Source organism: Protopterus annectens, chromosome 7.part0 (assembly GCF_019279795.1).
Source record: "Protopterus annectens isolate FY-2018-M chromosome 7.part0, PAN1.0, whole genome shotgun sequence".
NCBI lineage: Eukaryota > Metazoa > Chordata > Ceratodontiformes > Protopteridae > Protopterus > Protopterus annectens.
The window spans coordinates 1,852,212,822-1,852,234,384 of NC_056739.1; the positions used below are offsets into that span (position 1 = coordinate 1,852,212,822).

The window sequence follows — 21,563 nt, forward strand, 5'->3', positions numbered from 1 at the left end:
TTATGGATTTAGTCTAATGAAAAGGGACTTTCATTTCTGAGAACCATAAATCATTGTCCCTGGTGATCTTTTTCTTTTTTTTTTTCTCCTTCACAGACACCAGATGTCCATGCTTCTGTTTCCTGATCTTTCTTTTGGTGGTGGTGGTGGGGGGACCAGAGATGCTCTTGCTTATCAGTGACTAAATCAACTCATTTCCTATGTTTAATAGGTGTGTACTTCGTCATTCGTTCTTTTTGTTAACCAGGATAGTCTATCTAAGCTAAAATAGCTCCTTTTCAACAGTGGCCCGAGGAGAAAAGCTCCACAGAAAAGAACACCACCTTGCATGTAGTATTCCAAACTTCTCAGTATCAGGATTATTCTTATATTCCCATCCTGGTTCAGACAAATCTGTTTGCCTCTCCTGAGACCATCTTTAGTTTGGACTTCCTCTTCTTGTCTTTATTCCTTCAGGATACTGTCATTTACCCTTCAAGCAGATCTCACCAAGGACTTAACAGCCTGGCTTTTGCATTTCTGCTGGCAGATAGAAATCGTTCTTTTATGTAAGACAGTATCTTTATCATTTATTCCTTTTCGGAGCCCTCCCCCCCAAAAAAAAACATACAGGGACAAATATACTGCCATTTATGTATGGGTGATTGATAGATCATGTCCCCGTAATCATTTCCTCTCTCTCACTCTCTTTATCTTTTCTTTCACTCTCTTTCTCAATTTAGTGTCCATAGCTTTAAGGACTGAAGTTAACCAACCTTGTAAATACTTAATTTCTTCTCCTACCATAACAGTACAAGCACTCATAATTCACTGTTCCTTACTATTAGTATAACAGTGTGTACTGCTCTGTCTACTACTAATTTCACTCATAACTTTTAATAGACTAAACTAGCCAAAAGCTATTGACATGAGCTTATTTTCAGTATTATTTTAGATGAAAGAACATCACCTTCCTGCCACATATATTGCATTTGTTTACCTGTGTAACATTTTGTTCTTTGATGCACCTTTTATCATTAAATGTTAGTGGCTTTATTACTCACTGACAGATATTTCTGCAAATGTTTTATTACAGTTGTCTTAAAAATGCTACATTTCTCTACTTCATTTGTGTGTCTTTATCTCTTGGAGCTTTTTCTCATCTGGCTTCTGTTTAAAAATGAAGGGGCAAAACCCATTCAGACTTTGCTTGTAAATTGCTGGGGGTTGGGGTTGATGTAATGATTAGAGTGTTTGCCTTGCATTCATTAGGTAAAGGGTTTGATTCTCATCTTTTTAGTGCCTATCTCCCTAATGGACAGGAGCAGTCTGTAAGATACTCGGGGCATGGGCACAAATCCATGCCATCTTCTCGCCTATAGGGGGCCATATATTGGCTAAAATTGGAAACATTTTGGGTTATGTCAGTTAAGCTTGTCCAGGCTGTTAAGCCTTTAGCTTAGTAATCCCCTGTGAATTTATGTAACCAAAGCAGTACATAAATGAAATGTTTTTTATTCTGACCTGTGTTAATGTTCTGTCAAAGTGTACCAGGCCATAGTGTCTTAATTTTTGCCTCCATCTAAATTTTTGTTGCCTTGTTTCTTTTAAGGTTTGTAAGACCTTTGTTTGTGGTGCATCTTTCCTCAGGCCTGTTCCTGGACATGTATTTTATGGTTGCAAAGGTTACTTATCCAGGTTTTACCTGCTGTCTCTGCAGATACAGACTTCCTAGTGTGGAAAACTCTTGTTGTTTGCTAGCACATCTGCTAAAAGAGCTTCTGTGCTGTAAGATGTCAGGCCTTCTTATTTTCCAGAAGGAAAGAGTGGTGATAGATGTCTTGCCAAAACTGCCATGTTGTCAAATTTAATCAGTCCAAACCAGGAGCTCAACACTCCAAACACAGTTATAATATAGTTCAGACAGAATAGGAAGCAAATGCTAGGATATCAAAACAGGCAAAAGGGATTCTTCATGTGAATTAGGATAACTGCTTTTAAAGCAGACTGCTGAGATTTTTTTTTTTTTTTTTTTTTTTGCAGATTGCTCTGATGTGTCACTGTTTGTGATTAATGTCAGATCTTTCAGACTGTGACTTATTTAGGTACAGCACTCAACAGTAAAGATAAGCACCTTGTTGCATACATATTCATTACATTTAGAGAAAGATATGCCAAGATATATTGGATCAGTTATTTCAAAATGGCCATTTATGTTTGGAGGGATATGTTTCATTGATAAATCCATCCATGTACTGGTAGCTGTACATTTTTCCCTCCTGTCTGGCAAGATATAATGACAAATTACTGAAACTCTGAGTTCTGAAAGGCTTGGGAGTGTTTAACTTTCTTGGAAAAATTTCTGGTGTGCAGGTAAGTTTTTTGCCATCCTCCTAGCTTCAGCAGCAGATGAGTTACTCAAGGTTTCCTACCCAGCTGACACTTTGCTATCCTAGTAGTTCCTGACATGCATTAAGAATCTAGCTATTGTGCTGATGGAGCTTTACACACCCTAGTTCAAAGACTTGTGCGTGGTTGCAGTTGGTGTCCTATTTTTGCAAATAGTCTTCTTGCTGCAGGAACATTGGTGTCACTTTGTCTCCACTTCAGCACTCCACTCTACTTCAGGTTTTAAGAATATTAAAAGTTGAGAACTTATTTTCAGAGAATCAGTTGATGGCAAGGGACATGAAGACATGAGAGCTGGGTGGAAAGAACTGACATAGACTGATGCTAGGTACCACAATGCCTGAGAAGCCAAGGCCAATGTCAGAGGTGTCAAACCCAAGTTCAGAATGGCTAACATCTGGGAATCCATTTTATTGGTATCCCTTTGTGTATTCCCAAATACTTATACAGTCACACCTGTTCAAGTTCCTTTTTTATTTTCTTTCGTTTGTTTTTTAGCACAATCAGTTGCTTAGCTTCCTGCTCCTCTTCCAAGCCCTAAAAGAAGTCTGTACTGATCTTGTCTCTATCACCTGCATCCCTGGAGTCGGGTAGCTTGATATCAGTTCTTCTGACGTTACCATATTCAGTACCGTGTGGCAGACACTGGATTCCCAGATGTTAGCCATTCTGAACTTGGGTTTGACGGTTGTGACAGGCAGCTAAACTGTTCAGCTGACTTTAATTTAACCCACATGAAATGGCTGTGACTCAAGAAAAGACTACTGTTGTTTTTCAGAAGGATGACAGTGTCTTTCAAGAGCTGTAGAAGTCTGATCGACCTTAAGTGTCTAAGTATAGGCAAGTAGTGTAAAATTGACAATATATTGGATGATTGCACATTTATTTTTAATTATTTAAAATGTTTTGGGTTTCTAATAGTGTGACGTGAATGCTATTCCTTCGTCCAGATACAATTTAAAGTTCATGAAACTAGTATTGCTTCAGTCTTTGACATTTGCAGTGAGTGCTCGCTACAGCTCCTGCATCGTACCTATTATTGCTTCCTTCTGTAATTCATGTAAGGTTACATGGAGTATATTAAGTGAGCTTGAATTTATTTTTTTTTTTTTTTGTTAGTATTGTTGCTCCTAATACTTTTGGGACTGCCTGTATCACGGTCTTCTACATTGTTGTTTCTGCTTGCAAATCCTGGTTCTGTATGGTGACATGTATTTCACTAGACAAGACACTATAATCAGTGGATGTAGTTGTTTCAATGATTAATGCTACTTTTGTCATTTTTTTCTTGGCCTACAATATCTGTTTTCTTAACTATGGGTATGGGGCAGTCTCATGCATTCTGAACTTTATTGTTAATGTTTTGTTGCTCATGTTTTCAGTTCTTCTGTGTTTGTTCTGTATTGTAGTGTTTGCATACTGCTCAGGGCCACAGTCTCCACATTATTGTACCTTAATGTGCAGGCCATCAGCCATGAATAGATTGCAGACAACAAGGAGATGCATAACCCAGTTCTGTTATTTGCAGAGCATGCATTTGTCTGTTGCAACCACTCTTTTATATAGACTTTGTACATAGCCCACTGTCTTAATTTGCCATTATTATCCATTCATCTTTTGGTTTAAGTTCACCTCTCATTAATCATTCCTGCGTCAAATCTCCATCAAGATGTGGTTGCTCTAGGTGTTTTCTATACTTGTCACTTTATTTTTGACTTTCCAGTTTTCTTTCCTTTTGTTGTTGTTTTTTATTTTCTTTTGTTTGTGTTTTAGCACTTTCAGTTGCTGTTTGATTCTCATTTACTTCAGCTAAACTAAGGAAAGATATCATCTTAAACTTCTCTTCGTGCTTTAGAACTTTCACTATGTTTGGCTTTGAGGTAAGCAAGTATGCATGCATTCCCATGATTGCAGACTTTTATGCAAGTAGTCAGCTTCAAGGAGGCCCATGCTTCCTTCAAACCAATGGATATGTAATCATGGTATGCACCATTTTTATATATAATTTGATAAGCATGAACCACTTTTTTTGTTTTCGTGTTTAACCGATTCACTATTATTTACAGTCTGGTCAGTCAGACCAAAGCTGTAATTTTGAATAGGAAGAGCAAATTGATTTATAACTTCAGCTTTGTTCTTAGACGTAAAGGCAGTTTTCATTATTAGCTTTAGTCTTCTGAAGTATTCTGTACTAAGCTTTGTTTTCATTTGTTCATGTTTTATTGGTATCCCTTTGTGTATTCCCAAATACTTATACAGTCACACCTGTTCAAGTTCCTTTTTATCACACTCCTGACCCAAATGATATTTTTACTGCTACAGGTTTCCTTTTTTAAAAATGTTGCTTTTACACATTTATCAAGACTAAATGTCATTCTTCAGTCTTGTGAGAAAGTTTTAACCATTTGTTATCATGCTTTCAGAGCTTTATCTGATAATTATACAATTTTAAATAATCCTCAAAAATTAGATATATATTTTTAAACAACTCTGATTTGTAGAAGTTAACTGTAACCATATAGCCTAGTCTATTAAGTAAAAGGCTTAGTGGGTTAAGAGTTTGACGAAACAGCAGCGGTGACCAAGAATCACCCTGGAATATCCTCCTTTGAATTTTTATCCCATTGATAATGATTTACCCTTTGTCATGGCTCGGCTGCGAAGTGTTTTGTCACTGTTTCTTAGTCACTGCTCTATGACTGGTCATTGTTGGGAGAGCATTCCATTATCCATGAAATACTTAGATTCTTCCCTTTTTACAGCTATCTGTTATGGCTTTATTCAGCAATAGATGACCCGTTCATTGTTCCATATTTTCTTTTTGTTCTGTTGCCACGATTGATTTTTTTTCCTGGATGGCTATAAGCTCTGTCTGCATCACTTCCACTATATAGTTTATATGACATTAGGCTGTTATTAGTCTGTAATTCTTAGGATGGCTCGCAGGTTCACTCGGAAGAAGGTTGGTGTTTGTTTGCGACCTATGCTTGTAGGATTTTCCATTTAGGAACTTTTTTTTAATTTTATTTGAATTTCCCTGGCTTTTACTGCATCCCTGAAATGAAGCAGCACTTTACTGGCATTCAACTGTAATAGCTGATCTGAAAAAAGACATGCAAGCACATACCATAGGAACAGCTAATTACATAAAAAGTATCTTGGTGTTCAGACCTTGAAGATGGACTACACAGAGAAACTTGTAATTGGCGTACCAGAGAAAAAGGAAGAGAGGGACCTAGTCTTATATGTGAGAGCACTTATTAGCTGCTTGTATGGATCTTTCACCCTCTAAGATCCTGATAAAGAGGGCTTTTGGTATCAGTGTTGTAGGATCACAGACAGATCTTAAGAAACCAAGCCAAATTGTTGGTGTCCTTCCATATAACTGTTGCAGTATTTTTAACTGAAGGAAAGGGATCTTCTACCAAAGGTAGCCCAATGTCCAACCAGTATGCCAAAGCCTTTAGTACTTACAAGTGTCATACATCACACGTACGCTCTCCACACAAGGTATAGGGCATAAAGGTGATATACAGACACACATATTCAGAACTTCTTTGCCACCAGTCCAAATGCCATCACTTAACCTCGGTCTGAACATCTTTCGTCTGTGCTAGTTACAAGCCTTTTTTTTTTTATTATTTGATAAGTGCCCTTTTGGAGTTTCTCCTTATCTTCTTTATTTTTGAGTACTGATTGGTTTCATGTCATCCAGAAAGAGAGAATGTCAACGTGGAAGGAAGATTTCCCATAAAGACCATCATGACTATACGCAGTGTTCTATCTGCCAAGCTTTTGTTTTGGAGACGCTACATAGTCATCTCCTCCTTATTTATTTACATTCAAACCCAATTTCTTAAGCTGTTGGCTCAAGGTACTGTGGTGTAGTCTTCTTATCGCAAGAGTCAGACATCTTCATCATCTTCAGCCCCCCCCCCACCCACCCTTTCCCATTTTTTTCTATATGGGGTCAGGGTATCCTTTTAACTGTCGCCAACTCTCTCGATTCAGTGCCACACTCCTGCCTTCTTCAACACTCATGCCCGATTGTTACAGATCTTCTTTTACACAATCCATCCACCTCTTTGTTGGACGTCCTTGCTTCCTCTTTCTTCCTGTCTGTCCCAAATCTTCCTCACCAGATTGTCTTCTGCTTTTCTACACGTGTTCAAACCACTGTAATCTGTTCTCTTTTATCTTTTCTGCAGTTGGAGCTACTTTGGCTTCTGCTCTTACATCCTCATTTCTTCATCTGTCCCACAGTGTGCATCTTACCACCTTTCTCAGACACTTCATTTCCATCACCTCTAGTTTCTTCAACTGTTCTGCCTTTACTGCCCAGGTTTCTATACCATACAGTAGTATTAGTCGCACCACTGTTTTGTACACCTTGCTTTTCAGCTTCTTGGGCATTCTTCTGTCATAGACTACACCTGATACTCATGCCAGTTGACTGCAACCCCTCTGATTCTAGATTTGACCTCTTCATTCAGACTACCCTTCTCCTCAACCACCCCTCCCAGATAATTGAAGCCATGTACCTGTTCCACTATCTTCCCTTCTATCTCTATTCTCAGCTTCTTCTGATTTTCCCCAATTTGCTGCCATTACCACCATCTTATCTGTGCTTAGTTTCATCCCATGTGCCTTCAGATTTGCATTCCATTCTCCTATCCTTTGCTGAAGTTCTAGCTCAGAGTCTGCCTACTGCTACATCGTCTGCATACAGCAGCTTTGTTGATCTGTCCCCTCCAACCTGTTTGCTAATGTAGTCCATCACCAGTATGAACAGCAGTGGGCTCAGAGCTGAACCCTGATGTAAACCCACTCCCACTGGGAACCCCTCTTTGAGGCCAAACACTGTTCGTACTTGAGTCACTGGGTACTTGTACATAGCCTGCACTAATTCTACCAATGGGGACTTCAAACCACTGCAGTACTGCCCAGATTAGCTTTCTTGGGACCTTGTCATATGCTTTCTCCAAGTCTAGGAATGCCCAGTTGGACTCTGTCCTCATTTCTAGCTTCTTCTCAAAGATCTGTCTCAGTGCAAACATTGGGTCAATTGTGCTGCATCCTGATCTGAATCCAAACTGTTCATCTCCCATCTTACATTCTACTACTCTGTGTATCCGTTTATCAATCACTCTCTCCAGAACTTTCATGCAGTGTGGTAGAAGTTTGATCCCTATGTACTGCCCACAGTTGTGGATGTCCCCTTTGTTCTTGTACACTGCCACAAGTATGCTTATTCTCCACTCATCTGGGATACGCCTTTCTCTCCACACTGCTATTAGTACCCTCAGTAGCCATTTCTCCCCTATCTCAACCTGCATCTTTATCATATCTGCTGACACCTCATCTGAGCCTGCTGCTTTCCCTGACTTCATCTTCCTCAGTGATGTTCTTACTTCTTCTAAGGTGGGCTCCTCTTCTTCTCTAATTGTAGGCTGTTTCTGAGACAGTACAGCTTCTGTGGGGTTTTCTTCATTCAGAAGCTGCTGGAAATACTCCTTCCATCTGCCTTTAATGTCCTGTGGACTGGTAAGCAGGTTGTTGCTGGGATCCCTTATGAAGGGTGTCTGACTGTCTTTATCTTTCTGTCTTTGCCTTGCAACCTGATATAGTTTCTGTAAAGCCTCCGAGGGAGGCTAGAAAGCAGCCATAGGAGACCTAATTTTTTTTTTGTCCTTTTTCTTGGCAGACGTTTAACTCTCTATCCCAAGAGTCAGGTGTATGCCAAGAAAAAGGACAAAAAACTTAGGTCTTATATGGCTGTTTTCCAGCCTCCCTCGGACATCTCTCTCATGGCTAGTGAAAGCACAGAGGATTGTTCAGTGATTGCTTCAGATTCCTCTACTGCGACCCCTTCGGAGGCTAGCATGGATCAAATTTCTTGCACATCCTCGGAGGCTTTACAGACATCTGCTCCAGACTTTGAGAAGCAACCTTGGCTGATTATATTCAAGGGACCAAAGGGGATTTGGCAGATTTCAGTGAGAGAGGAGATCCCTACTATGCTTGAGTGTTGCCAAGGGTCTGACTCCTCCTAGGGTGCTTTGTGTGGACGTCCCATAGAAAAAGTAACAGAAAACCAAGCACATTTCTGATTCAGTTAAAGATCTCCAACAAGAATGGTGAGATTTTACTTGGGAATTGTTTACTGATTTAATGTCTTTTAAAGCCTCCTTATGGCATGTCTGTGCCTGCCCCTCCCTGGAGTTCCATTCCTTGTGAAAGACCCAGGGAACTGGGCTTCTCTGATGAGGATCAGGATTCTAGGGAAGAATCCTTGGCCTGCTCTTCTCAAATCCCTTCCCCCATGGCTCAGGGGAAGAGGATTCTATTAGCTCAGATTCCCCTTTAGAGGAACTCTGCTTTGGGGACATTGTTACCCATATGATGGAAATTCTTTAGGTTGGATTGCTGTAGAGTTTCTGATATCCAAAACCTTCTGCTGTTCCCCCCTGTTCTGGGTGCTCTCCTGGATACCTTTTCACCAGCTCCTCTCTCTCTCTCTGGAGTCTCAGCCCCCAACTGCCAAGAAACCTGACGGATTTTACAAGGTGTCTGATGAATGTAAATTTCTGTATAAATGCCCTTCTCATGATCCCTCTGTAGTGTCTGTCTCCTCTGACAAGCTGCCCAAGCTGTTGCCATCTACCAAATTGCTTCCTTCAGACAAGGATAGCAGGGCCATGGCGAGGCTGAGCAAGAAGATTGATATTGCTGCCACCTTATCTTTTAGGGTCAGTAACTACCAGACTCATGATTGGGTATGTTTTGGCCCTCCTTTCTCAGGTTTCTCACTTAATTTTTGATCTTCCTGACTGATGGGAAGGCTTCTGCCCTTTCCTTGTTGGGTTCCACCTGCCGAGTTGCCCATCACTCTTAAGTGCAGTTGTGATGCAGCTGATGTTTCCTCAAGGGCTGTTAAATTTGGTTTTGTTATGAGGCATTACTCATGGCTTCATCATCAGGCTTTGCCTGATGAAATTAAGGCCAAACTATTGGATGTTCCTTTGGATAATAAAAATCTTTTTGGTGCTGCTGCTGCTGAACTTTTTAAGTCTCTCCACGGTAAGGGCAAGGCCTTGCAGGAGTTGAAACATATTTTTGTTTCTCCTGTTCCAAAGTTTCAAAGGAATTGCCCTTCTAAATCTGGTTTTGTTCACTGGCAGTCTCGTCCTCTGTCCAGTGGTAAAAAGGGTTCCATATGAGTGCCCCCTGCTAAGTCTGCAGTAACCCCTACTTCCCAGAAACCTACTTTTCATGACAAACCAGGTTCTGTTTGACAATTTGCCTCCACTTTTCCTTGGGCAGGTTCCTATATCCCTCTGTCTTTCCATGTCCCTTCCAAATTGGTTAAGAATCACAACTGACTCTTGGGTTCTGTCCGTTATCCGACAGGAGTATTTCATGGTTAGGAAATCCCCCCCCCCCTCCTTTTTAGGCATCCCTTGACCTCCTCATGAACAAAATCCTTTTCCCCAGAGATGCCTCATTCTCTTTTGGTCCAAGTCACCATTCAAGCTGTACCCCTTGCCCAGGAAGGGAGGAGATTTTACTCTAGAATGTTTTGGGTTCCCAGGAAGGAGGATTTTTTGAGACCAATTCTGGACTGTTCCTAGCTCAAAACTTTTCTCAAGATTTTTTGCTTTTGGATGTTGTTTAATTTCCTCTTCTTCTTCCCCAGGCCTTTTTGGTCTCTGTCTAGGTCTCATGGATGCCTACCTCCATAGCCTCATCCGGTCCTTTTTCAGGAAATGTTTACGTTTCTGTGTTTCTTCCTTGCATTTTCAGTTCTTTGCTTTCCCCTTTGGCCTCTCTACTGCCCCAAGAGTATTCACCAAATGCCTCGCTCCTGTCATTGCTGTGTGCAGGATGAGAGGAGTTCACATTTTTCCTTATTGGATGATCTGTTCACTCAAGCTTCATCCCCCAAGGGCTGTACTCCACAATCTCCAGTTTACTCTTTCCCTGTTGCAGAGTGCGGAGTTCACCATAACTTTCAAAAAATCAACCTCAGAAAGGGGATGGGGGGCCTCCATTGGCTCTCTCAAGGTTCAGGGTCTCTGTCCTCTTTGTTAGAGGTCAGACCACATCAGTGTAAAGGCGATGAGGACTCTGCTTCTAGCTCTTCAGGCCTTTTATTCACTGTTTCATTCACTGTTTCATCCTGGTCCCTTACAATTTTCACAAACGCCACCACAGTGATATGGTTGTTCAACAAGTAAGGAGGTACCAGGTCCTACCTTCTTTGCAGACTAGCTCTTCAGGTCTGGGATCTAGCTGTCAAGTATCAAGTGACTCTTCAGGCAGTTTTTATTCCCTCAAAGCATAATCTAGTGGCAGACTGTTTGAGCAGGTTCATCTTATAAGCTCAAGAATGAATGCTTCACAGAGATGGGTTCCTGGACATTGTCCATCAGTGGGGTATTCCTCTGGTAGATATTTTTTGCCTCCCTTTTGACCCAGACAGCATTAGGTCCCCCTTCTTTCTCATTTGGCCAGAGGCAGTCACCACAGGATGTTCATCGTGTTACCCTGCTGCAGTCATCATACATGGGGTTATCCTGTCGTCAGGCGGTCCTGCAGTCAGCCGGATTTCCAAAGTCTTGGTCCGATGTCGGTTGTTGTCGCCTCATCCCTGACGTCAGTGCGCCAGGGGTACATATATTGCAACCAACACCATTTTCTTCAGTCTTTCTTGCCACACGGTGCCCGAAGCAGGAGTAGTTCGCAAGTGCCGGTCGGCTGACTCCTGAGATTTTTGAATTCGAGTTTCAGACCGAAGTCTTCTATAAAGCTAAGTACCCCATTGGGGAACCTTTTCTTGCCTCAGACCGATGTCAGAAAAAGTTAACAATTGTATTTCTTGTGGGAAGCAAATACCTCATAAGGATTTTCATTCTTATTGTATACCCTGCCTAGGCCCTGATCACGACGTCACTTCTTGTAGTTTTTGTGCTAGATTTAATAAACGCACTATTAAAAGACGATTTGATTTCGCACGACACTTTTTTGGCAGAAAATGTAATTATAACATGCCGTCGGAGCTACTGACTACCGGCGTGCACAAAAAGCACAGGGATAAGGATCGACAGCCCAGGCCTAAGCCCGATTCCGAGGCCTCGGTTGATCCAGTCTCCGGTTCTCCAGTTATCAATGAGGCTCCAACACAGCCTCTGACTACCGCAGTTGAGGAACCCGAGACCGCTACGAAAATCTTGATGGAATGTACTAGGCGACACAGCCTTTTACTTCAGGCCCTACCGACGACTTGCCTCCCAAGGACACCGGTACTTCTGAAACACCTTCGCTTTCTGAAGGCATTTTCAGACCGACTCTTACAGTCAAAATGTTTTCCAAACCGAAGACTCCTTCCAAATCAAAAAAAGCTTCACTTCAGTCTCCTGTTCAAGGCCCTATGCCTAAGAAACAGATGCTCAAGATGGCTGAAGATCTGATTTCTCTTATCAGGGGTTCCCAGCCTCCTCCTGACAAAAGGCCTAAATAAGAGGAAGAATCTGCTTCCTCTGAACAACTGTCTATTTCTTCAGATTCCTCTGAAGACCAAGACTATTCCTTCTCTCCTTATGAAGATTCTGATGCTGAGGACTCTATTCCCTCAGCTTCCCCTCCAGAAGATTACTCTTTTGGGGAAACTTTACACACTATGAGGGAACATTTTCACTGGGAAGGTCAGGATTACTCTGATTCCAAGAAAAGGCTCAGAGAGTTTCTTTTACTCCCCCAACACAGACCTGTAGCCATCCCTCCTGTTTTGGACATTGTGGATGATGTTTATTTAGAATCCAGTTTCAACCCTGACTCTCTGCCACCTGCCCCGGCCATGTCTGACAGATACTACAGAGTACCTGATTCCCATAAATTCCTTTACAAAAGCCCAGTAGCTGACCCAGAGACTATCTCCCAGGGTCCCAAGGAGGCTAAGGATTCCATGGCTAAAAATCCAGTACCTTCTGAAAGGGATTCAAGAGCACTAGACAGATGGGGGAAAAAGGTTTACACCTCAGCCACTTTAGCTATGAGAGCTCTAAACTGTCAATTTCATATGCTTAAGTATCAGCAATTTCTGATTTCTCAGTTAAAACAAAAGAAAACAACCCTTCCTCAACAATCTGAATTGAAAGAAGTACAGGATTTGTTGCATGCCACCAAGCAGGTGGGCAAACATACCTTACAATGTGGGTTTGATTCTTTGGATTCCTCCTGCAGCAGCGGTCACTGGTTCAGTTATACGTAGGCATGCCTGGTTAAAGGAACAAAGTCTGCCTGAACATGTTAAAGCAAAACTACTAGATGCTCCCTTGCAGCAGGATGTTCTTTTTGGTGTTAAAGCAGAAGAAGTTTTAAAGAAAATGGAAGATAAGGCAAAATCAATGCAGACAGTCAAAGATTTCCTACAGGTACAACCCCCTCGCTTCAGCAGAAACTGGCCAACCAAAAATTGGTCCTTTCCAGCCACTGACAGGCCACAGATGGGTAAATACAGGCGCCCAAGGGGCAGAGGACAACCACAAGCTCAGTATAAACCTCACCAATGGACCACTCCAACCCAGAAGGGAGGAGAAGACAGGTCTCAAGCCACCAGAAGGCAAACTCAATGACTTGCACCTCAACTGGCCAAACAAAGCTCTCTTGTCAGCCCCCCTGGGGGGAAAACTAGCATTATTTGTAGACAATTGGCACATGGTCACAAAGGACAAATGGGTCCTAGATATAATTTTACGAGGATACAGATTCCACTTTCACACCTTGCCAATAAAAAGAGGAATGCCAAGCCTGCCACAAAACCAAAGGGCAGAGGCTCAAAAACAAATTACAGCTCTCATGGCCACGAGAGCCATTCAAAGGGTGCCAACTCAAGAGCAAGGTAGTACCCAGGAAAGAAAATGCTTGGAGACCAATTCTGGACCTTTCAATTCTAAACACTTACTTACAAGTTCCCAAATTCAAAATGCTAACACTACAGCAGCTACTTCCCATGTTGGGCAAGGAAGCATGGCTGGTAACGTTGGACATCAAGGAGGCATACCTGCATGTCCCTATCAGACAAAGTTGCAGAAGATACCTCCATTTCATTGCAGGTTCAACCCATTATCAATTCCCTGCATTGCCCTTTGGCTTATCTACTGCGCCCAGAGTATTCACAAAATGCCTGGCACCAGTAATTGCATACTGCAGACAAAGAGGAATTCAAATATATCCATACCTGGACGACTGCCTCATCCAAGCAGAAAGAAAAGACATTCTCATACTACATCTGACTTTTGTGAAGCATCTACTAAATTGTCTGGGGTACACAGTAAACGAAAAGAAGTCAAAACTAGTACCCTCACAAAAAATGACATTCCTGGGTGCCAGCTTGGACACAATGACCCAGAAGGCTTATCTTACACCAGACAAGCAATTACAGCTGACTCAATATTTCAAGACAATGACAACAAAGACCCAATTAACTGCAAGAAAAATTCTGCAGGCTTTGGGCTTCATGGCATCTTGCATTCTGATAATACCATTTGCAAGACTGCATATGAGGAAATTACAATGGTACCTAAAAAGCGTATGGTCTCAACACAGCCACAGCTTGGACACAGTGATATCTCTCATTCCCTGCCTTCAACAGGAATTTGTATGGTGGGCACAGGCATGGCCCCTCAACAAGGGTCAGCCTTTCACCTTGCCCCCACCCAGGCAAACTATCACAACAGATGCTTCAGACTACGCCTGGGGGGCTCACATGGCAGGGCAATGCATTCAAGGCCTATGGACTGCAGAACAAAGAAAACTGCACATAAACCAAAAAGAGATGCTAGCTGTACAGAAAGCTCCGACTGCCTTCAAGGATCTACTACAACCTGGACAACTGGCATTAAAGACGGACAACACCAAAGTAATGTGGTACATAAACAAACAAGGGGGCACACATTCCTACCTTCTTTGCAGGCAAGCAATAATCTTATGGAACATAGCTCTGACCTACCAAGTCCATTTACAAGCTCACTTCCTGCCAGGACAGAAAAACACATTGGCAGACCTAAGCAGAAACATCAAAGATCCCCACGAGTGGAAGCTAGACCCACAAATATTTGCAATGATAACTCAAAGATGGGGCCTACCAAATATAGACCTGTTTGCCAGTCATCAAAACTACCAGCTGACAAAATTTTGTACAAGGACATTCCACCAACAATCTTGGAAAGTGGATGCTCTCTCCTTCAGTTGGAAAAAACTGACAGCATATGCCTTTCCTCCATTACCTCTTCTCACAAAGGTTCTTTTGAAGGTCAAAAAGGAGAAACCTCGAATGATTCTCATAGCTCCAGACTGGCCACGCCAGCACTGGTACCCACTATTGAAGAATATGACTCATAGTCCACCATGGATATTGCCTCAAATACCTCATTTGCTCACACAGCAAGACAAGCAGATTCTACACAGCCAGATCAAAACCTTAAACCTGGCTGCATGGCAAATCAATTAAGCAGCCAGCCAGCCCCTCTTTCACAAGCAGTACTGGATGTTATTCTAGAAGTCAGGAGGCGAAGCACCAGGAAGGCTTACTCGGACAAATGGAAAAGGTTTTCTGCTTGGAACCAAGCTAAAGGCCTAGATACAACTCAGCCTCATATTCCTCACATTCTGCAGTATTTAGCTGAGATGTTGCATAAAGGACTTTCCTTCTCCTCAATTAAAATCCATGCTTCAGCTATTTCAGCTCACTACGACACAAATCCACCTTTATTTTCAAATCCACTCCTAAGGCAGTTCCTCAGAGTGGCAAAAAACATTAGACCACCTAGAAGAGCCTCCTACACCTACATGGGACCTCAACTTTTTGTTCTGGAAAAACTAACATTACCTCCCTTTGAACACGCTTTTTCTGCAGACCTTCAGTTCCTATCTTGGAAGACTGCCCTGCTCCTGGCAATAACTTCTGCTAGGAGAGTTTCAGAATTACAGGCACTTATGGCAGTGGAACCTTTCCTCATTTTTCATCAAGACAGAGTTTCTCTACGAACTAATCCTTCCTTCATGCCTAAGGTGGTTTCCAGCGTAGCTTTAAATCAAACCATCCATCTACCCACTTTCTTCCCCAATCCACAGAACAAAGGTGAGAGACTCCTACATTCCTTGGACATTCACAGGCAGCTTCGATATTATTTGGATAAAACTAAAGCTTTCAGAAAAACTGACCAGCTCTTTGTTTCCTATGCTACAGCTTCTCAAGGGAGGGCCATTTCCAAGCAAACCATTTCTTAATGGATAGGCCATTGCATACTATTCTGCTATACCCATCATGGGAAACCAGTTCCTCCTACCATTAGATCCCACTCTACCAGGGCAACAGCAACCTCTACAGCCTTTCTCAGGGGGGTTCCTACCAAGGAAATTTTAGAAGCTGCAACTTGGAGTTCTGTACACACCTTCTCCAAATGCTATCACTTACCTCTTTATTCTAAGTCCAGGGCAGGCTTCGCCACTGCAGTTCTGCAGGGACTCATTGCCTCCTCTAACCCTCTATAATGCCTCCACCCTACCTTAGCTTTGGGACTCAACCCAAGTGTGATGACTGCAGCAGGGTAACACGATGAACATAGTACAGTTTTGTACCTACCATAAATGTAGATGTTCGAGTGTTCACCCTGCTGCAGTCCAGGTTACCCTCCCTCCAACCCCTTTGAACTACTGGCTAAACCTCTGCTATGCCTTACTGATGTATTTGCTTATAGCTGAAGGGTTTTTGTGTCTGTACAGTGTTTTCACTTTATGGTACTGATTTGGATCTCCCTTTTGGGGGCACCTGACATCTGGGGCAAGAAAAACTGAAGAAAATGGCGTCGGTTGCAGTATATGTACCCCTGGCGCACTGACTTCCGGAATGAGGTGACAGCAACCGACGTCGGACCAAAACTTTGGAAGTCCGGCCGACTGCGGGGACCGCCTGACGACAGGATAACCCCAAGTGTGATGACTGCAGCAGGGTGAACACTCGAACATCTACATTTATGGTAGGTACAAAACTGTACCTTACCAGTTAGACCTTCCCACACAAGACAAGGAGTCTCCCATCTTACTGATATTTATGATGCAGTCTTTGCTAGCACGAATTTTAGATCTCTTGTACAAGTTAAGATTTTTTATCTCATTATAGCATTCACTTTGTTGGTGGACCACCAGAATGTTATGTTGTTAAACTTTATATTTTTGCTGACCCTGGTAGGGCTGGACAGGTCAAGGCACTTATCTGTGTGGGAATAGAACTCTCTTTTATAAATAGTAGCTGTGTCAGTGTCTGGTCTAGTGATGTTGTAAATTAATTTTGATAGCTCATCATAGAATATGAGGAGGTCTGTCTGTAATCCCTGAATTCAGAATTATTGACTGCAGAACTTTTCAGAGATTTTGATTTTGTTGATACTGGTCTGTGTCATGCCTAAACCACGTGGGCCTTTGGCACCTCTACATTATGCAAAGAACTCCACTGTGGAAAGAATGCCTCTGTGGAAGCCAAATTCTGGCACTCAGAACAGTGAGGATCTTGCCCTATATCTCAATATTTTTCAGGTGTTGCTGAGCATCTGTGCTAACCCGCGGTGGTGGTGCTGCGGTAGCGTTGTCGCCTCACAGTACGACATTGTCCTGTTCGATTCTCAGCTAGAGCGTCTTCTGTGTGGAGACGTGCGTGAATGGGCGTACCTTCATTGAAGGTTGTGCGTCAGGGCTGGAAACTCAGCATGTAAAAATCTACTGCCAATCATTAGCAGACCGGAGTTCCGCTGTGGCGACCCCTAACCGGGAAAAGCCGAAAAACACAGCAGCAGCAGCTGAGCATCTGTGCTAAACTGCAAAGATTCAGAAAACCAGGACTCTAAAAATGCCATTGTATCACCTTTTGCACAATCTACTGCCAATCATTAGCAGACCGGAGTTCCGCTGTGGCGACCCCTAACCGAGAAAAGCCGAAAGACACAGCAGCAGCAGCTGAGCATCTGTGCTAAACTGCAAAGATTCAGAAAACCAGGACTCTAAAAATGCCATCGTATCACCTTTTGCACAATCCATAAGATGCAGTTAGGAGGGCTGCAGGAAAGGAATGTCAGACCTTGCTTTAGGAGTTGCACCTTCTCCCACATTATAAAACATGCAGGACATGAAGCTGCTCATTTTAGAAGAGACACTTTGAAAAGTGTGTGTGTGTGTGTGTGTGTGTGTGTGTGTGTGTGTGTGTGTGTGTGTGTGTGTGTGTGTGTGTGTGTGTGTGTGTGTGTGTGTTAAGTAGTTCAGTGCATGATAGACAATGCACTTTTCAAACCCATTACTCTGGACTCTACAGAGCTAGAGTCTTTTCAAAGCTGCTGAAAGACCATTGCATTTGGTTTGGACATCTTTGCCCAAGGTGAACAATTCTGGGAATATAGAAGACATAGTTGCCAATCTTTGGGACTGGGGCTACTGTGTCTGTGTTCTCCACTGGTAACGTGGAAGCACCCTTCAGAATACCCCACTAAAGCGAAACTAGTACAAGGTGAACTTTAAAGCCTTCTGAAGCCATTTCTGTGAGGAAGGGACTAGATCAGAGGGAGTCCACCCTTTTTTTCCCATAAGTTATAAGTATTCTCCAACCTTGGAACTTTCTGGAGGATGAAAAAAATGGTATTTTTTATCCAAATGTAATGGAGATGAAGTATAACTGGTCTTCCTGAAAAATTTTTTTTTTTGCCTTTCAGATGAAAGCAAAACTGCAAAATCTTTACTCAGAGTAGTACAGAGATGCATGGAGTGGTGGTTGAGAACATTCTTTGCCTGGCCTGAAAAGCCTAAAGGCAAGTTTCTATGGACACCAGTTACCAGATACTGGAGGTACCGATGGCACAAATACGCAAAAAAAAAAAAAACTGTTGTAAATGGATACTTCAGTGTCATCACCAATACCCAGCAGAATGGACCCTGGGAAGGAACTGCCGTAAAGGACTGACAATGGATAAACTGTTTTCTGTTATGCTGACATTTGAGAAAACTGCGGTAAATCTGACTATGATGTCATTAACACAGAAAAGGTATGGGGATGAATTCAGCACAGAACATACAGTGGGAAGTATTGCAGGCTTCCCTTTGTAAACCAGGTGTCCCAAACTCTCAGTCCTCAAGCTAGCATAATTCTAGGTGACGGAAGTTTCTACATTGCACTCCTAATTTCACCAGTAACCTTTATTTTTGTTTAGAGAATTTAACCCTTGCCTCATTGTGCTAGTCTTCAAGTAGCTTTCCTGGTCATCAGAATCTGAGATCGCTGTCTTAAACAAATAAAGCAACAAGTGCACCTGTTTGGGTAGAACTGCCCTATCGCATGCACACTTTCTAAACAACAGTTTGTATGTCATGAGAAAGTTCTAGATCGAATTATGCAAAAATAAGAACAATAATTTTTATAAAAGAAAACTTTAACCAAGGTACTTTCCCAGATTTGAAATGAGTAGAAGAAAGAAAACTGTTGTACTCCTGCACACATCAGTATAGAAGAGCAAAAAAAAAAAGGGTGGGGCATTAAGCAATTTGGGAAAGTATGATCGGCTGAGCTGTCCTAATACTTGCAGTGTTAACTACTACTACTTATAGAAACATATAGGACCAAAGAAAATACAGCACGGTTGAGTAACAAGACGATTTACACCTTGTAAATACCCACTTTCACACTGTACCTACTTCTTAAAAAAACAGAGCAGGTCTGTCTGAGTAAACTTATAGTAGTCATCACATTTAATGTGAAGGAACTAGAATGTACCTCTGTTTAACCTGCAGAAGAAGTTTGCTAGAGAAGTGAGCTGTACATCTGCTCTACTGTTTTAACCAGATTTGATCTGTTTTTATTGGATTTGACTCTCTATTCAGTCTCTTAAAAGACTAGGAAAGTATGTTTTAATTACTTAAGATTGTCATTTAACAAAAAAAATGTTTTCCCTTTAGCAAGATATCCTGTGTGTGTATGTGAGGAGGGAGCACCACTCTAGTACAGAGATTCAGGTGCTTAAGAGTCTCATCTGGAAATGAGCCATTCTGTTGCCATTGTTTTTTTTCCAGAATCCTTACTGCAGGAAATTGTATTTCTTTAGACAAACAACAAGGAGTTTTCCTTGGCATGTTATTATATGGGGAAGCATATTCCTACCCACTATGTGAAAAAGCTGTGCATGTATGGTATGTTACCATTAATTCTTACCATTTTTTGATAGCCGACCAGTTCCCAGAAACACTGTTCTCTAGCAGACACCCCCCATTTTTTACAGTAGCCTTATGATTGGTCTCCTGAGTTACTTCAGTGATTATTTTCATTCTCTCTTGCAAACCATTGTGTGATATCTCTGCATCAGTAACAGATGCCAATTGTTCCATTTCTTTTCACTGATTTCTCTACCATTCAACTGATTTTAAGCTTCTGTCCTGGGAAGGTCTTTTTCTAGTGGCCCTTATTTTTCTGTCAGTAGAATATTGAAATTGCAGGCTTTTTCTGTCAAACCTTTACATCTTATTTTCAATAAGGAAGGGATAGTGCTTAAAAGAAACCCACATTATCCTGTCTCCCAAAAGTTGCCAATGAATCCCACCTGAGCCCTTATTTAACCTACTAGTCTTTATTTCTGAGTATTCTGACTGTGGTGGATATATCTTTGCCTGAATGTCCACTGGCCTCAGATTCTATGTGAACAACAAAAGTAACTCTTTTCACAAAACTGATCGAGTATTCATATACTCTGCTAATTTTAAGCGCGATAAGAAGGCTTCTAAGTTCACTCTTACTAGATGGGTTAACCAGATGCATTGAATTTTCCCATATTAAATTCAGAAATACTTTGCCTTTAACCAACAACTCATTGTAGTAGAGCTGTGACTACTTTTGCTGCCCTTTTCTAGAACACCAGTGTTTATGATATCTGGTCTTCCCAGAGCACCATTGTTGGGCAGTATTGGCTTGGATGATTCTTTAAGGGTTAGGTCTTTTTTAGGGCTGCCGTTGCCGACCCTTGTTATAGTCGTGTGATGGTGCCAAACCAGGATTAGCTAGGGGCACTTTACTGTTGTCCACAAAAGATGGACCTTTTCTTGTCAGATACAAAGCGTATGTGCTTACCATAATGAGTCATCTGTAAGAAGGTCCATCTTCTGTAATATTACATCTCCATTCCCCACTTGTGGTGTGTCCCCTCTAGAGTTCTCACCTCCTCTTTCCTTCTGTCTTTTCACTGCATCTGAGCTTAGTGTTATTATGTGAGAACTAAACAGTGTAAGATTAGAGACTGATGAGGGGGAAAAGGGGAGGATTTCAGGCACTCTGGAAAAAATTTGATTTGCAGATTGTTTGTTTGTAATGCCTGCAGTTTTTGCTTTATTGGTTGTAGGAGCTGAGTCACTTTTTTACAGATCTGTCATTGTGGTACATGCACACCTGTCATATCTGTGAGATTACACTCTGGCTACAGGATGTGTCCTCTCCCTCCAGTCCCTGAGCTCTTATGCTGAGCAACTAGTTGCCTAGAGATTGATTTTTGCCTGAAGTATTTGTTTCTTCATTGGGTAAGAAAGAATTGAAGAGTTCCAGAAAGTAGTAATAGCTTTGTCAGTGGATCAATGTCTGCTAAACACAGAATTTAGCAGCCTGAGAAATTTAGATGGCAGAGCAAACTCTGGAAGTCAGAGGCCAAGTCCAATCTGTTCTGCAGCCAGAGCGTAATCTCTGAACTCCAGTGTTACCCTCAGAAATCAGTTTGTTTAATACTGTATTTAACTTAATTCATTTATAGAGTAACATCTGCAGTCATGTTTCTCTCTTCTCAGCCTTCATTTTTTGTGGTGTATAACATGGTAACCACTGACGTCATAGCAGTGTTTGAGAACACCTCTGATGAGCTACTGGAGTTATTTGAGAATTTCTGTGACCTCTTCAGGAATGCAACTCTACACAGTGAAGCAGTCCAGTTTCCTTGCTCAGCATCTAGCAGTAACTTTGCACGGCAAATACAACGCAGGTAAAGTATCCTCACACTAGTATGATAGTCTAGTAAAATAGACACAATGGTATATATGGTAGTATTCATCACAGTACATGTTAAATTAAAGTTTTGTCAAGTTGTCCTGATTAGTAATAAATA

At 41.9% G+C, this 21,563-nt stretch overlaps 1 protein-coding gene across 4 annotated transcripts in view; it reads left to right on the forward strand.

Annotated features, from left to right (window-relative positions):
* The window catches only part of DET1 (DET1 partner of COP1 E3 ubiquitin ligase), a 683,602-nt gene that overhangs the window by 177,427 nt on the left and 484,612 nt on the right, over positions 1-21,563 (forward strand). For all 4 annotated transcript variants that reach the window (XM_044078341.1, XM_044078340.1, XM_044078339.1 and 1 more), the window contains one exon: positions 21,250-21,440. In XM_044078341.1, coding sequence (XP_043934276.1) covers positions 21,250-21,440 — 191 coding nt within the window. The remainder of the gene's footprint in view (positions 1-21,249; positions 21,441-21,563) is intronic.